Source organism: Melospiza melodia, chromosome 4, assembly GCF_035770615.1.
Source record: "Melospiza melodia melodia isolate bMelMel2 chromosome 4, bMelMel2.pri, whole genome shotgun sequence".
Taxonomy (NCBI): domain Eukaryota; kingdom Metazoa; phylum Chordata; class Aves; order Passeriformes; family Passerellidae; genus Melospiza; species Melospiza melodia.
Window position 1 is genome coordinate 91,906,385 of NC_086197.1, and position 18,219 is coordinate 91,924,603.

The following is an 18,219-nucleotide window of genomic DNA, read 5'->3' on the forward strand; positions in this document are numbered from 1 at the left end:
CTGATCCTCCAGAGTTGCTTCATGACCAGAGCCTGGGGCTGTTATCTTTCAGTTTTGTCAGATGTAAAGCTTATCTTGTGTTGAGATGTGCAGTCAGGGCAGAAGCATTGCTGGAGCTGCCCTCTTTCAGGAAGAGTGCCTCCCTATAAATTAGTATGGCAAAGGAATAAACACCCAGGTTAAGGGGCTTGTACGCCCCAAAACACACCCTCAGAACAAACTGTGGTGGTTAGGGAAAGAGCTTTTGCCCTTGACACAAGGCTCATTTGTAGGCCTATGGTGCTGGGTGCAGGTTGTTGGGAGGTGTCACAGGCAGGACTTGGTGCTGTAGGGGGATACAGTGTGGGTAAATGAAGGTGGTATAGAATGTAATCTTATCCCCTAAAGAGTTGCAGCTGAGCCAATTACTAAGGATTAGGAGCAGGCCTGATCTTAACAGGCCACAGCTGTAGCCAATAAGAAGAGTGTTATAAAAGGGTGGATTGGTTGACTGAGGGAAAAACTGAAGTCAGGTGGCTGCTGTGAGGACAAGGAAGAGTTAGTGCCTAGAGGAGCTGCCTACGAGAAACATCAAGGAGGTACAAAACTCTGGCAATATGGAACCCTTGCAATGTAATGAAAAGAGAACTTTTGCACTTTAATGACAACATGGTGCCACATGCCAATGATGCAGAGCTGTTTGTGCAGCTCCACAGCCAGAGCTGGGACCCCTTCCCAGCTGGGTGTCCCACAGGGAGCTTCTCTGTGCTCCTGGTGCAGGGGATGCTCTGGTGCTGCTGTGCAAGTCAGATGGGAAGGTGTCTCCAAAAGGCTTTGTGACCTCCTGCAGCTGCCCATGGCATGGGGACACCAGCAACCAACCTGAAAAGCTGGGCAGTACCAGGGATATTGCAGACAGGAGTCACTCAGGAGGAGGCACATGCTAGCATCCATCTTTCCTGGAGAAATATAAAAAGTAATCAATTAGTATTGTTTGTGATGTTCAAGGTTTGAGAAGTACTCTGAAATGTTCTGTACTAACAGATTGCAGTGTTCTGTGTTGCCTGCTGGGCTTATTTTTTAAAACTTTCTGGAGTGAATGAAGTGCTAATTAGAATAGGTGTTTCACACATGGTGACTGGACTGTGCTGGGAAAGGTCTGATTTTTCTTCCTGAATTAAATAGGTACTTAAGTCTAGCTTTTTGTACTGCTGGTTTAGAGACGTGATGAACAATTTTCTGCTTTGTGGACTGCAATTATTTAAGTACTTTAGCTAAAGCTCTTGGCATAGTTTTTAATCCTCTTGGGAAAGTACTAACACCAAAATTCTTTAATTCCATATATATGCATGAATAGAAACTTCAGAGCCATGGGCAGCCCTGCTGCTTAGTGGTGGTAGGAGAATTTTTGGCTGGGGTGCCTGTTGTTGTTCACTACTTTTGAGCAAAGGGCACTACAGGAAAAAAAATCTGCATTTCTTTCAGAGTGTTAGTAAAGAAATGTAAATATTCAGGTGGCTGCAGTGACAGCAATGTCCCCAATTCACTGAGAGGGGAAGGATAGAATGGTGCCAGTGCCCTGGTCTCACTCCTGCTGTAGCTGTGGATTTGTGGTTCTTCAGAACCTTTATTGCTGCTTGCAGCTGCACTGGGGCTCTCATTGTGATTGGGTTTGGCTTTCTTATTTTAGTTGCTCCTTCCCCTGCTTCCACATCTACAACATCTTTGGGTGGACAAGAGGTCCATTGGTGCTATGCAACACTCCTGGCATGCAGAGAAAGAGGGAAGTATTCCAGGGATTGAATTCTCCCCCTTCCTGTGCCACAGTGGTGCTGGTGCTGTTCCACCATGGCAGTGCCAGCCCACTGCTGGGGCTGCTCAGTGTGGCTGCAGCCCCTGGACAAACTGAGGGACTCATTTGTGTGGAAGGAGCCCATCCACACCCTGGAGTCACCACTGGAGGGCAGGGGATGGTTCTCCCCTCCCAGGCACCAGCCCAGGCATTTTACTGAAATAAATTAATTCTCTTCAGAAGTGTAATCACTACATATTCTTGCTTCCTGTCCCCAAGACTTGCAGAGCTTTATTGCAGCATTTGTTGTGTTTGATAGTTCATCTTTTTCACTTTTTAAGCTTGAAGAAGTTGAAATTAAAGCAGGTTAGCAGGTGGCCACATCACAGAAAAGCTCATCACTCCTCTTTCTCCCTGCACCATTTCTTGCTTATTTATTATGTTTTCCAGTTTAAACGTCTTTATACTTACAGGAGTTGATCTGTGGATGATCAATAGCTTTCTGGATTAATCTGCATTCCTATGTGTTTTGGTTTTTTTTCCTGAGAGTGGCAGCCATGTAACTCAAAGATGGCTATTTGGGCAGTTCCTGAATGGGGATGGAAGATGCTGTTCCAGGCCCCTGTGTGGGACTGGGTCTTTGTGCACTGATGTTCCCCCAGCTGTTTGCAGGATATATATTTGTACCTTGCAAGCAAAACTCTCCTTATCGATTAATTGAACTGGCAGAGTGACTTATTGCCCTAGAGGCACTAAAGACAGGAAGGGCACAACACAAGTTTTAGATTGGCTATAATTCAGAGATAATGCTTATGTTACTGTGTCTTGACAAGACATTTTAAAAAAGATTGCTCTAAGCTGATGTGCCAGCTATGAAGATGAGTGTGTGATCGCATCATTGCTGTTAAAAATATTGAGAAAAATATTCCAGAATGCTCAAGGCTGGACTGAGCATGTGTGCCTTGGCTCCAGGAGGGTGGTGGCTATGCAGAGCCTACAGTGCTTATTTGGGTGGTGGGCAGGGGCTGGTCTGGGTGTCCCTCTCCAAGGGAGAGGACAGTTCTGAGTGCTGAGCAGGGGATCTGTGAGAGGCTTGGGGCACTGCTGATTGTGGAAACCCAGGGCACTGGGAATATTTCTCTGTCTGCTCTGGGGTGCCCTGACCCCCCAGGGGAGCACTGACTTTGACCCTCATCCATGGAGAAAGTTTCCTAGACTTCAAGATAGACTGGAATCCACAAAAGTGTGAAATAGATTATAGAGTGTAGTGCAGGTGTATCACTTGGTGGGAAATGTATGTTTTGGGGTTTTTAGTATGTTGTGGAAGGAAGCAAGATGGAGGGCACAGGGTATCATTCTGTGTTTCTTCTTCCTTCTTCTTCTTGGGTTTGGGTGGCATTTTGTAATTGGGCAGAAAAGTCCCCATTGCAGCTCTTTGGGATCAGTTATTGGGTTAAAAGGGAAAATAATCTGGGTGTCAATTCTTAATTGGATAGTTTAGTCTTAAAAGACCTTGTAACAAGAGATTGTTGGCCATTTTGTGCCTTCTAATGAAAAGCTGCTGAACTCACAGTGGTGAGACTGTTTTACTGATAAGAAATTATAAACACATGAGTCTGAACATGAATTACTGTCTCAGGTGTCTTCAATGCAGACCCAGAGAAACCCACAACTGGTATCCCTACAGTGATGTGTGCATCCTGGCCCAAACAGAGCTGTTTCTGTCCAGATAATGCACTGGATTTCCCTTTGGCAGTGATGGCTAAAGTCACTGACTGTTTGGATGACAGCTGTGAAGGTGAAAGTGCTTGGTTCTGAGAGTCCCCTTCTCTGGGCCCTCCACTGACACATGGTGACAGAGCCCTGGGTGTCCTGCAGTCTGTGCCGGGTGGCAGTCCTGCAGGACACAGCCATGGCAATTCTCTCCCAGCCCTCAGCAGTCAGGAGGGTGGGCAGCCTGCCATGCTTTGTGGCCTTTTTAGCAGCAATTAGAGAAAAAATCCCAGCTTCTAGGGGGCAGAAGAGGGAAAGGCTCTTTTGGAGGCTTATGTGAAATCAGACATCCCTGGGCAAGTCCAAAGCCTTCTCCAGCTTTTAGCTCCATGGCAGTGTATTGAGAAACCTTTCCACTTCACAGCAAGGCTTCCTTCCAAGCAAGGAGAAACCTGGAGGGTGACATTCTCATTTGCTGAGGTGTGCTCTTCCACTTTTGCCTCTGCAGTTCTGGCCCCAGGTTTCCATGGCAGCAGCGATGTACAGAACGAGCACAGAGGATAAGGCAGAAATGTGCCTGCAGCTTTCCCTGTCCCTGACTTTGTAAAATGAATCTGGAGACTTCCAGTAGAGATCATGGTGTGTTGCATCCACAAACTCTGGCCTGAATGCTTGAATCATTATCAGTACAGACATTCAGCAAAGAAGATAAAGCATTGTTTGTACTTGCAAAAGTGGTTACTGGCTGCATGTAGACATAGCGTGCCTAATAAATAACCACTGGTGGTTTCTGGAGGACAAGGGAGGTGATTTGGGCTTCAGTGCAAGGTTTTGGGTGTGTCTTTACACCTGTATGACAGCCAGGAGTGGGTTAATGACTTGGTCTAAGTCTAATTGGTCATGACATATCTTAGAAGGGGTATCTCATGTTGAGCTGCTGATGCACATCAGGTGGAGCTTGAGAGATGCCAGATGGTGACAGAGAGCCAAAAGAACAAGGGGAAAAAAGGAACACAAGTTCTGAGGGACAGAAGAAGAAAATGGAGAGTGGACAATTTGATTTACTGAATGGTAGCAGCACTTATCCCAGAGGTAGAATTAGTAACCAGCGGGGAGCTGAGGAGGAAGAGAAGAGATTCAGAATGAATCTGGTGGTGATGAGAGCACATGGGATGTAGAGAGGGCTGAGCATGAGATGCTTGTGTTCAGCAGAAATGGCACAAATCAGATGGAATTGATGGGGATGAGAAGGTTTTGGCAATGGTGGCTGGCTGCACGTTTGGATGAAAAGCATCAGGGAAGAATTGGGTCCATGTTTGAACTTCTGCATCAATTCCTAGCAGCTATCCACCCTGGGGATAAATTGTTGGCAGATCCCTGAGGCCATGGAATAAGTGGATATATATATATATATATGGTCTACATATTGGATATTTGGGCTGCAAATGCCCCTCCTGTTTAGGGGAGCACTGCAGTGAAACCAGTGCAACCTATGCTCTGTTGTAACCACACGAAGAGTGCTGTCTGTCCAGCAGCTTTCTGGAGGAAAAGATGACCTCTTTGGTGAGATCTTGTGGGAATTATTGAATTTGCCATTGATTAAGCAAAGGGCTGCACTGACATCTGTCTGTGGTGTTTTTCTGGTCAAAACTCCTGCCCAAGTGTGCATTGGTGATCACAGGCTGGCAGGCTTCCTAACACTCTTACCCTGCAGTCGGAGCAGAGGATCTGCATCAAAGAAGGCATTTATTTCCTTGTCTTGTGGCATAGGTATGAAAAAGAGATATTAAAAGGTGTCATAATAGCAGGAGAGCAATGCAAATGCTGTACTACTGTGTTTAAAAGACCATTAGCAGTTATTAACAGAAGAAGTTAGACTGGATGAAACCATATGTCTTCAGCACACTTCCCTGTGATACCTCTGGGTCTGAACCAGGCAAACACCCATGTTTACAACCATGAAAATAGTGGCTATTTAAACTGCAGCAAATTATTTTTGGGTGTTAAATATGCTTCATTTTTTTTGTGTTTATTTTAATGCAAAACTATGTTATTAGTTCAGCGGGTTGAAATTTTCTATGGGGAATATTAGTCTGAAAAAACAAAGTTTTGCAGAAGTTGACTCAGGCTGTATCAAGACAAATTATTATATCTTGAAAAAATTATATTCTAAGGAAACAGGAAATACTCATTTTTAAAAATGTATTTGTGTGAAAAAACCTGCTTGTTTTCCAGCTAGACATCTTAGTGTGTCTAGAATCTATAAACTAATGATTTATTTTGCCTAACTGGAGGTAAGGAGTATTTAATGAGAGGTGGATTTGGTCCCAAAAGAAGCTGGCTGGTTACCAAGATTTTTACACCATTATGATGTTTTTTGAGACTTTTTTTTTCTGTAAAATAAATTGAAAATGTAATTGTGACCCCTTCACACAGCTTGTCAACAAAACCTTTCTAGGGCTAGTTAGAACTGCCTGATATCTGAGGCAAATATGGTTTGTGCTCAGGTTAATTCTGTGTATGTGATACATTCGTAGAAGTTGTCTCTCACTGCTGGAGTCTGGTCACCCTGGTCCTTTGCCTCCTGGATTGGAAGCAGAATAAGGGTTTAGGCTTCCCCATCAAGAAAGAGATTTTTCTGTGTCTGTGTTGCCTCATAAGCCTTGATTGCCATTATAAAATTTGGTTGGTCACTGACATGTTTATTCATATATTGCAGTAAGAAATTAAAACGGTCTGTTCCCGTTTTTATAAGGCAGTAGCTAATTACCTGTACCCATATGCAAGAAAATGGTTGTTTGTCAGGGTAACACTGAAGCATGTTACTCAAAATTAACACAAACTATATGCAATTGAAAAAATGAAAGATTTTTGGATATATATTTTATTTGACAGTGGTTTAGAATATCATACAGTAAACAAGATTTCTGTAAAAGTTAATTTATCCATAGTGGTGCGTTTCATAAAAATAGTTGCTCACTTACAGCCTTTCTGTGACTATTAATACATGGAATTATATTTATAGAGATAGAGCTGTACAAGGTAAATTCACAGCTAACACTACACAGAAATATTATTTGGAATGGGGTTTAGATGATGTGCTGTCTTCACAGGTTATCGATTACAGCCGCATAAAGCAATTACTGCACAAGGAGTAGCTGTGAACTGTGCAAATTAGAGTTTATGCAAGCATAATCTCAACTGGTTTTCAGATTTCATTGTTTGCTTTCTTTATACATAAAAATAAGATACCGGGACGTGCATCTACACTACAGAAGCATTGTCCAAAATCAGATTCAATAAATTAATGGCAAATTATATTGGATTCTAGTTCAGGGGATAAAGATATTTTTTTTTCCCATTAAATAAGAGTTTTATAAACAGCTACACGGATTTGTGCTTTTTTTAAAAATTATAAATGGATTTTTCTTTCTTAAAAAAAAAAAATTTGAAAGCTGCAAAATCCTTGACTTGAGGCTTTTCAAATCATTGGACAGGAAGAAACATGTCTATAAATTTTGCAGTCCAGTGCAATGTTTGAGACATACAGCAATGTGCTAATTTCTTGGAACAAAGCCAATCTCAATCTAGTTTTTCAGCAGAGCGTGTGAGGAACTAAGATTGCTAGTGAACAATAATTTTTAAATATGAACTTTTGACAGTACTTAGCTTTACAATTTTTTTTTAAATTACCAATGTATTATTGCCCAGGATTTTGTTTTAATTTTGACAGACGAATAAGCACACGCACACTTACACAGACACACATCTGTTTGAAACAAGATAATGACTGATTGACTGAACTCGGAGTTATTTCCTGTGAAGGCAGACTGGAATGTTTACCTGGCACTTAAGGCTTAAAATTCAAAACAGACAAGCAAGAAAGATAAAAACAAAAAGAAGAAAAAAATGGAGATAGGGAAAAAATGGTAAAATGGAAACCATTTTAAAAATGGAAAAATACTGAATTTACTGAATGAGGACACCGACAACTGTATTTCAGAAACCAGTCTAATTATTGTTGACGTGTGCCTGAAAGGCACCTGCTCTGCCAGACTGAGGGGATGAGAGGTGAGAGTGTCCTAAGTAAATGCGGATGGGTATGAAACATAGCACTGTTGATAAGTGATGCTGTCATCTTCTGCAGGAAGGAAAGGCCTTTCCTTAAGGAAACTGCAGCTTTTTCTCTGTAGCACTCTTCCTTTCATTGCAAGGGCCTTGCAGATGCCTGGGGTTTGAGCCTGACCAATTGGTTTGTGTGCTACCTCACAGGACTTGGGGAACCTGTAATAAATCACTTTTGAGAATAATTTGCAAATACAACTCCACCTTAACTCCTTTCCAATGTACAGAAACGTGGTTTGTTCACAAAAATGGCAGTAGAAATGGTATCACAGAAACTAATCCACTGGATTCCCCATTCCTCCCGCAGCACCCGGTGAACTATTCTACAGGGTGCCACGTGGACTATCCCAAAGCGTTAACAGTGGAGACGTGTCATGGGTGTACAGTTCCGAACGATGCTTTAAAGAAACCCTTTAACCCCTGTCTAGATATGTCGAGAACAATTTATTTACAACATTTTAGCTCCATGAAAAGATCCTCTCTCAGTTTCAGCTTGCTCCGTGCAGTTTTATTTAAGGCGATGTTCCAGTTTGTGATTGCTCTAACTTGTTCCAGTTTCTTGATATAAAGTTTGAATGAAATCCAAGTCCTTCATGCAGTGGGAAAAAAATGCTAAAGCTACACTGCACTATCCTTCTCTGATGTACTGTCCTTCATATTGTTTTGGTTTCTTCCATAGCTGCCAAAGTCCCTAAAATGGAACTGGGACTTTAGGGTCGATTTTAAATCTCTGTGTTGACTATATGCTTTTTGAACTTATTAGATACTGTGCACATTGTCATGGAATTACACACTAATGTTTTCATTCCTCAATGCTTTGTGTATATGTGTGATAGTTAAAATAAATTAAAACAAACCAATGTGAGACAAAAACTAAGAAGAATGTTCTGCGTCAGTTTGAGACAGTTAGAGGGCAACAGTCCCTTGCTTATCTGCTCATGGCAGAAGTACCAGACTTCAGGACGCTTGGTAGCTTATCCGAGCCAGGGATTTTCCATGGCCCTGGAGAGACCGTTGCCTTTCGAACTGTGGTGTTGGTGCTGCGAGTGCTGATGGAGTGGAGATGGCCCTTCCTGGGGAACTCGCTGGGTTTCCCATCAGGGTCCCTCTGGCTGTGGTCCATATCGCTTCCAGGCGAGCTGCAGCGGTTGCTACCGTAGGTCTTGGTAGCTCCCGTATCGGTCTTGACATGGTCGGGTGCTGCAGCCGACTTCTCACTGGTGTTTGTGGATCTGTGGTCTCTTTTGCTAAGAGATCCTCCTCTCTTGCTTTCTGGCTTCCTCAGCCTCTCAAACTGTTCATCACTGCTTCCAGCACACATGTGCTCTCTTGCGCCAGCCTCGATCATAACGCCGTGTCCCACCGCTTTGCTTTCTGAGGTGGGCCTGCCACCATCAGTGGTCTTATTTTTGCCTCCTGAATATCCTTTCCAAGAAGCCTCTTCGTGCTTTGACCTGTCTACCTTTTTAGGACTTGCTGACCTTTCTCTTTGTTCTCCTAACCTTTTCTTTTTGTGACCGTTCACCGAAAGCTCCTTTGGTTTCCTTACATCGTGTTCCCTCTTGATATCCCATGTTGGCTCTGGGCTTATCTGGTGAGAAGGGTCAGAGGGTGGGGCTATGTGTGATGAAGATAATGGTGAGATTATGTCGTCGAGGGAAAGAGCTACTTCCGGCAGACCTGGGGAGGTGGCAGAGGGAGCACTCCAGGAGTTTGGTTCGTCTGTTGTAACAACAAAGAGAAGAGAGTTAAGGGCATATCCAGCAGCACAGAGTGTATTTATTGCACAGGCACATGTATTCTGAGCAACACTGACTCCCAAACCGTGTACCAGCCTTAAACCCCTCTGCTTCAGCTGAGGTGAAACTCCCACAATTGTGGAACCAATAGGGAGAAAACTAAAAATAATCTCTCCACAAAAAGAAAAAAAAAAAGAAATTAAAAAAAGTACAGGAGACACACAAGAACCTCAAAGCTGGTGGTAACTGAAAATGCTGGAAACCCTGGTCTTTTTTTCATACAGATTCCACTTTCCTCTGCCTATGTTAAATTATTCTTAAAATAATAAAGGCATGTGCTCATGAAATCAAATAGCCTCTTTTGTAGCTTTATAATGGATTTCTTAGCTGGGCAATATCAGTGCTGTCTCTGAGGACAAATGAGAAGGACTTTCTGCCATCTATTAAACATGTCCCTACAAGCGTATAATAATTGACAAGAATTTGTAGCTCAGATAAGGTCATCATTGAATTCTGTCTCATATTTTTTGTAAACAGATACAGTATTGCGGTGTTTATGGCCCCACAATTCTTACAGGGTACATTTACAGCTCTGCCTTTATATCACAGTGTCAGCTGCTGAGTCTCCTGGTTGTGCATTTTGAATTTCTCTTGGTTACTTAGCCTCAACACAATATGGTTGGTTTGTGCAGATCCTGTTTGATTTAGCCAAATGAGTGTCTCCTTTGCTGAATCACGATGATTTTCCTAATCCAAACTAGGATATTCTGGGATGCCTTTCTCTTGTGTATACATGCTCATTTCTTTTGATTAACTTTCTGGCAGAAAACAAATCAGCCATGATTAATGACAGCATGGCTCCCATTCTTACCCGTCTACTTAGAGGTGAGAGAAATCACTGAACTTGGCTAATGTCATTCCCTATTTAGCACCATTTTAGCTAGGCTTTGAACAGTATGAGGAATAATCTGTCAGAGATGAAGGACTGTCTCAGGAATCCATGGAAACGAGGTAGAATTGTGGCAGGAGCTGCATATTTTATGGGGGAGAAAATGTAACCTTCTAGCTAAAAAACAAGCGTGGACTTAAGGTCAGGACTAGTATTTGTCAGTGGTATCAACTGCCCTTTAAAAGAGTAACATGCTTTTTTCTCAGTGCTATGGCTGCTTTCAAATTATCAGGGAGACGCACATCGTCTCGAAAAATGGAATAGATTCTACTGCCCAGCCTGGGATCTGCAGCTTGCTTGACTAAAACAGCACTTTTAAGTTAATAGCTGGATTGAGTGATTGCTGTCTTGCAGATAAAAATAGGAGAGACAATAGTGAGGTGGGTGACGTAAAGGGAGGGAGCAGCACAGTTAGCTGAGGAGCTATTTATTTTCCCAGATGGTGTTTGTCATATGCTTTTGCATAATGAGCATATGTGTGGAGAGGATTAGCATTTGAGAGGGGTAGAAAGTACAAGTTCTGTGTAAGACAAATAAACATTGAGCTGGGAATCTAAATGGGATGAGGGTCTCAACTGAATTTAGAAAAAAAAGAAATCACACTTTCTTACCCTCCAGTTAAGGGTGACTAATGTACCATCTGCTCCCAGCTTGGCACTCAAGCAAGAAAAAATAAGAGGAAGACTTGTGCATGTAGAGTGATCAGCTCCTAGGAGTTTGCCTACAAAAAGCATTGACTTTGGGCTTGTTCTTTACTTCTGTTCTTCTGCACCACCAGCCTGGTACAGGCCCACAGCCTGTGCTTGATGGAGGAAGCACAGACCCCACTCTGGCTCTTCTCTAATCTGAAATCCAGGGGATCTCATTTTATCATTTTATTGAGCCAGGGACAATGCACAGAGTCCAAATCACTAAAACTATCCTGGGACTCAGCATGAAGCTGCCTACATGCACCAGCAAGGTACCTGAGCAAACTGAAGAAGCCACCCTGAGCTTTGGAAAATTAAGTCTATATTTTTCATGGCATTGTCACTCCTACCCAGGGTAGAGGTGGTGCCAAGGGTTGGATCAATGTATTTGTCTGAACTACAATCTTCTTTCCTAGTTATCCATGAGATGTTGTTTTCACAGTTTTTCAGTGTTAGGGAAGAGTAGTGGCCATTATCCAATCTCATGTTAGGCTGTGAGAGCCCTGGATTACAGAAATAGCTGATTCCTTTGGGTAGTATCAGCTACACACCAGTGAAAACACCAAATAGCCTGGAGCAGCAAGATGCTTTGGGGTAACAAGACTGCCTCTGTGGAAAAGGTACCACTGTGCTCAAATCAGCTGCTTCTCCTCCAGGAGGACAAGCCAGGGGCACACCATTCAAAATCAAGGTGTCAAACATGTCTTGTGGCTCCTCTGAGGCACAAAGGATAATATGGTACCAGTTATTTGTCGGACGCTCTGGAGAAGAGACCTGGAGGTTAGTGGCCTACCGCTGTATTGCCTGGGGATTACAGAATTTCTTCTGTTTTCTATTTTAAAGGGGATGAAATAACAACCAAATGTTTTAGTGAGAAATCATAGTGGGTTAGAATGTACTTCAACAAAAGTGAATCGGTATATCTCTTACATATACTGATTTATAAGTATAGGTGTCTATAAACTGAGACATGCCTAGTGTCCAGTTATTATATGGGATATTATATGCATTACTGGATTTTATCTCTCCCCCAGAAAACCCTAGGTAAAAGACAACTTGGCCAACCAAATAAGAAAACTTGTAGCCACAGCTTTTTTGGTTTGGCTGTGGGACAATCCCAGGTGGGTCACTGGCTGCACTTTGTTTAAAATACTTGCTAGGAAGGCACCTATACATAGGTTGTATTTCCAGTGGTTATGGAACAATGCTGCCATGGAATAAAATGATCATTTATATTCTTTGGCAATTTAGCATTTGCAAGTAAGAGGAAAATTGTTTTCTTTAAGGTTTAAGTGCCATCAGTCTGAGATGGTGAAACCCAACCTAACCTGATTTTCTTTCAAATGAAATGACATATAGAAAGTCATCCTCAGCCTTGGTAGATGTTAATTTCAACAAGCCATTGTTGCAATATGTCACTCACTAGTGAGGAGAATACTAATGCCAAGGTATTGTAGCCAACTTCCCTCTAATGTTTGAACATGGTGGAAAAGTGTAAAAATTACTAGAGTAGAGCAAAGTGCAGGAATGTAAGTAATTTGTTGCTCAGAAAAAAAAACCTTTTAAAGAGCTGTGTTCAAGCCATAAGGGTTCATTTGAAATTGTTCAACCAGCACTAAAATGATTGCTTCTCCATAGCAAATATAAACAGGAGAAAAATGTTAAATTTTATCCTGCAGAGCAGTTAAACGAGTAATTTATTTTCATGATTATACTCAGTTTCTAGCTACATTTTTGAGAGAATTATTAATATTTCTAAATACTTTTTATTCTGTTGGTCTAAGGCTTTTAATAAAACCTTTGAGTTAATTTGGAACATAACCTGTTTTTACTATCTGTTATTCCAACACATGTCAAAGCATTTTGTACACATACTACACCAGAGACAGAGCGCTGATTTTACTTTGTTCTTCCTTCACCTCTGTGAGGAACTGAAAACAATATTTGTTTAACAGAGCATGAGCTACTAATGCCCAAACAACTTGCAAGCAGATGTGTAGAATATTGCATTCAGTTGCAGCTGCTGGAGAGATAGTTTTGAACTTGTTTCTGACTTTGTCACCATTGATAACATTCTTACTGTGAGAGAAATTGGTTTTCAAAAGTATACCTCTCACTGAAGGCTAATAGATGCCTGCCTTCTTTCTTTGAAGGGAGAAAATCTCCCTTGACCTACTAATTTAGACAAGACAAATGAGCTGGGAGCAGCACTATAATCTGTCACTGTGATGGCATTTCATTTGCTGTAATTTAGGAGGTGTTTGCTGGGTGGCTTTTAGTTTCTGCAAGCTACTGCAGCACAAGTTGGTGGCACTTCTCCATGGGATGTGTAAGAATGACTCACCTACGAGCAGCTCCACATAACTCCCAGGCAAAGGAGTAAATTGCTAACTGAGTAAGAGCCACCACAGACACAAGATTGAGTGTGTGGGAGGACAAGTGGGAGATGAGCACAGCCATTCTGGGGCAAGAGTGACACAGGGAAAACATCAGGAACACAAGTTTTCTGTCTAAAGGTTGTTTTTTTTTTTTTATTGGAGGTAGAGCTGCCACATACATGAATTGTTTGTTTTGCTCTGTCAGCTCTCACACATTCACTGGAGTGGAAATGAGGGTACTGCTGTCATGAGTCTATTGCTCCTGTCTGAACTGTTCTGCCTGGATCCAGTGCTTGCTGATGGCTGAGCCATGAGAAAAAGAACCCTGGCTTTGGTCCTAACAGGGAGGAGAGCTCTGCCCATGGACCTCTGATTTGTGACTAGGTTCTCCCTCAGCATAAAAATATTTTAGATAATAGTTTAGTAATTTATCAAGGATGCGTGGTTTTTAATCAGATATAAGTATCCATACAGTACTAATATAATTTATTGAATATTTAGTAGTAAGAGTAGAAATTACATCACATTTTATTACTTAAGTAATAAAATCTCAAAGCCTTTTTAATTTTTGAATTATATGAATAATGTACAATATATTAAAGCTTTGAACACTTTCATTAGTCTGGATGAAGTGTTCTCTGAACTGTCTAAGCAGCTGTTCTCATAGCTTCCCAGAAATATTTTCCTAGGGAATCAAAAAGGGCATGATTGAATAAAAAATATGGTGCTTTATTTTTTCCCCCATTTTTTTTTTGTCTGCAATTATGTATTGCCAGGAGGTGGCAAGCAGTTCTTACAGATGCTGCTAATAACAAAAATGGGACAAATTGTCCCCTGGTGAGTATCCAGTAATGTTGGCAGTGCTGCACCAGGAGGGCATTTGGGTCTTTCTCATTATAGCTTGACATGTCTTTGATGTTCCTGATTGCATTGGTCTCCTGAAGCTTTTCTTTAACACTCTCTGAGGAGGGATATTTCAGAATATATAAAGAATCTTTAATCTTTTATCCTGACACTTCCACAACCCAAACACACAGCACCCTTTGTCTCCTGAAATAAATGATTCTCTGAAGATTTCATGGTTAGAAAAGCCCTTGGTACTTTTTGTTCAGCTGTGAGCCTTATGGAAATGTGGCACAATATGCCACCCTCTCCCCCAGCCTCTCTCAGACAGTGAGTGGCAATGGGCTCTGCCCCCACCTTGCAGCCTGCCTGTACTTCTAGCCATAAATTGTAATTCCTGTTAATTATTCAATATGCTATGCAAATGTTTTCTCACAAATTGCACTTTTCTTGGCTTAAAATTACACTTCCCTTGTCTCCCCTTCCCCTGAACTTATCCACATCCAGATCCCTGAACACCAGCAGCCCTGGAAGCAAACACCAATGGGTTGAGGTGTCCTCTGCTGGGATATGGCACTTGCTGTGGTCAGTCACTGTGGACACATCCAGGTGGGAATGCCCTTCCATCTTCAGCACTGCTCTTATGCTTTACAAAGCTATGATGGCAGTGTGCTACGGGTGCAAAATGTTAATTCTATGTATAGGAATTAGATACATGCCATATATATTTATAAAAATTAACCCAGATTATACTTGGTTATTTTAGCATATGAACTACTTCTCCTTTCTCACACTTGCAGTTGAGTGATCAGCTTAGTATTTTGAAACCTTGTTTCTCATACAATGAAAACCTAATCTAATTTTCTATCTTAATGTAGTCATATTTGTTATAGCACTTGCCTGTTTGTACTCGGCAATGTCGTGGTGACTCTGAATGTTTAGATCACCTTATAAAAATAACTTTAAATGTTGCTTTGCTCAAGAATGGAATCTTTCTACTTTTTAGTAATTAGTTCTTTTGGCTTCACACTTTTGTTTTCCAAAGTCTGAGGATGGTCTCTCAGGGCAATCAGAGTTATTTTACAAGTCATAAAAGATTAGAGGAAACCAAACATGCATCTAAATCCTGACATCTTTCACTTCTAAATTTTGTGCTTGGCATTTTCAAAAGAGCAGAATGATTCATTAAGAAAGACTGATATTTGTGGTATGAAACAATGCCAGACCTAGTTCTTCTGTCCCCAAATTCATTGTGCATTTTTGTTTTTGTCATTGGTGTAATACTGGAAAAGGTGGCCACTGTTCCTATTACATGGAGCTATTGGTGACATGGCTTCTGCATGGCTTCACAAGAACTGAAGAGATATGAATGTAAGTGTAGTGTAAGTGATGAACACCTCAATCTCCTCTATAAACCTGAAATGTTTAATTTTACATCCAGAAAATTCAGCCACTGACCAATTCCAATGGTGGGAAGCACAGCTCTACATCCGGCTTGGCTCAGCTCCTAGTGCCATTGATGCCCTACTTCTTTTCATGTTCCTGGCCATTACTGATGAGCAAATATTTAGTTCCTTTGGGTTCAGTATATCCATCTTCCATTGCATACTTTATCTAGATATTAAATGGAAGATGCCCTAAATATTTTTTGCAGCAGACTCAATGCTCATGAAGTTTGTGCAAGGGCCATTTAATGAGACTGTGAATGACTTCATCTCAGGTAAAATTCACTTTCATCACCTTTTCTGTACTCTGCTTAGAGGTGTGTTAGAGAAGTGCTTTCATGTTCCAAGATCTAATTTTAGAATTATTGCAACACTTGAGAAAGAGCAGATTGTTAGTTATGCTTGGAAGACCAAATCTACAGGAGCTCAGGAGATGATCTTACTTGGTGTTGGAGCTAAGGGAACAAACAGAAAGGGAAAATTTAAACTTCAGTAAGAGAGGGAAAAACTATATTGCAAGAAAAAAAGTTTAAAAATTCTTTAGAAAATGATGCATGTTTTCTTGAAACAAGAAAGCCACACACATTGATTTGTGTGGACTTTAATCTGTAGCAAGCACTATGTATGAAATCACTTTTCAATTTCTTATGTAATTTAGTCTTTAAATATGATTAACCAAGAAACATGGGAAACAACTGATCTGACTTGGAGGGTTCCTATTATTATTCTGCACTGGTTTTGATCCTACATTATTACACCCAGGGCATCATCAGTAAATCCCTTTCCTTGAGTCGGTTCTTTAATTATGGCACTGTTTCACCAGCATTTTACTGTTCTTACCACTTGAGATAATAATTTAATTGCCTCACAGAGTCAGAGAGAGAGGTGTCTCAAAAGACCTCTGGAAATAGATGTCTGCTCTTCTGTTGAACACGTACACAACCAAAGGAGGGGAGTTCCTTATGGAAACCCTTTTGGGGGCTGTGGATCAAAGCTGAGTGGGTGAACACAGAGATCTACACCCATCACCCCACACCAGGTCCTTTTTAGAAAACATAGGCCACTGCAAGAAAGTGGCCTGAGATCTTTCAGGCTGGCACAGGAGATAACTAATGAATTCAGAAACAATCAGATTTTCTGCCACGGAGAGCAGGTGGCCTGGATTGTCTTGAGGTGCTGCTTTAGCCCTTTCCTGGTTACTCTGCCATTGTTCACCCCTTAAATATAAATCACATCCATAAACAATTCATTGTGACTTTGTAGTAGTGTCGAAGCTCTGCATCATTTGGCTCTCTCCAACATCACTCACAACAGGGTTGAGACTTTGACGCTGCCTTTACAACAGCAAGAATAAAAAAGGATCATTTTTCTGTGCAGAAAAAAGCTATCCAAAGCACAGGATGGGAGAGGGGAAAAAATAAGGAGCCACACCTACGAGCAGGTTGTATTTCAGAAGCAGGTAAATTAATGTGGTAAATCGGTTTACTAATTTACTGTAATGGTCTTCTGCCTGTGACTCTTAAGGCCAGATGTTATGGGTACACAGTTTACCTCTCATTCCAAGACCCAATTTAGTTTATTCTATATACATGATTCTAATAAACAGTCCTATCAACTAAATATTTAAATCATCGTGATCACCAATTAGAGTTAACCTAGTGTGAGACTGAAATGTTAATGGCTAATGACAAACAATTGTCCATTTCCAAAAGCAGCTGGTGCTTTGCTGAGGATGTGCAAGGTCACAGCCCAGGAGCCAAGCAGGTGTGCATGAACTTTTGTTTAGGGACAAGCTGGGTTTTGAGCCAGATAGGAGAAGAGGCTGATAAGAAGCAGATCCTGTTAGGTGAGATAATACTTTTTATCATGCCAATGTCCTCCCTTACACAACTGGCTCAGCTGCAAAACCCCTCTGTGGAAGGTATCAGGACATTCACCTTGTCCAGCCCTTCTGATGGGGCATAACTGGCTCAGCTACAATGACATGAGAGGTGGCTGTCATGTCTTAAAACCCTTCCTTCCTTCCTTCCTTCCTTCCTTCCTTCCTTCCTTCCTTCCTTCCTTCCTTCCTTCCTTCCTTCCTTCCTTCCTTCCTTCCTTCCTTCCTTCCTTCCTTCCTTCCTTCCTTCCTTCCTTCCTTCCTTCCTTCCTTCCTTCCTTCCTTCCTTCCTTCCTTCCTTCCTTCCTTCCTTCCTTCCTTCCTTCCTTCCTTCCTTCCTTCCTTCCTTCCTTCCTTCCTTCCTTCCTTCCTTCCTTCCTTCCTTCCTTCCTTCCTTCCTTCCTTCCTTCCTTCCTTCCTTCCTTCCTTCCTTCCTTCCTTCCCATACACTGTTATATTGCTATATGTAATAATAACCAAAATGGCTACATACCTGCTTTCCATTTCAACCAAATTGTTCTAAAATAAACCATATATATATATATTTATAAACACCAAACATTCAGTGTTCCTTCACTCTAATCCCCCAAGGGATCTATTAACAAGAACTGCAGTTACCCTTGCCTCCAGGGACAGGTTGTAACCTTTGGTAAATTAGATTTTTCCTTGAATCAGCTTAATCCATCTG

The 18,219-nt window shown here is 41.6% G+C and overlaps 1 protein-coding gene across 13 annotated transcripts in view; it reads right to left on the reverse strand.

The window, feature by feature from the left end:
• Positions 1–6,331: 6,331 nt before the first annotated feature.
• MAGI2 (membrane associated guanylate kinase, WW and PDZ domain containing 2) overlaps positions 6,332–18,219 on the reverse strand; it is a 701,683-nt gene continuing 689,795 nt past the window's right edge. For 9 of the 13 annotated variants that reach the window (XM_063155597.1, XM_063155590.1, XM_063155591.1 and 6 more), the window contains one exon: positions 6,332–9,331. In XM_063155597.1, coding sequence (XP_063011667.1) covers positions 8,538–9,331 — 794 coding nt within the window. In that variant the 3' untranslated portion in view covers positions 6,332–8,537. The remainder of the gene's footprint in view (positions 9,332–18,219) is intronic. The other 4 variants (XM_063155598.1, XM_063155602.1, XM_063155599.1 and 1 more) reach the window with 3 other exon arrangements.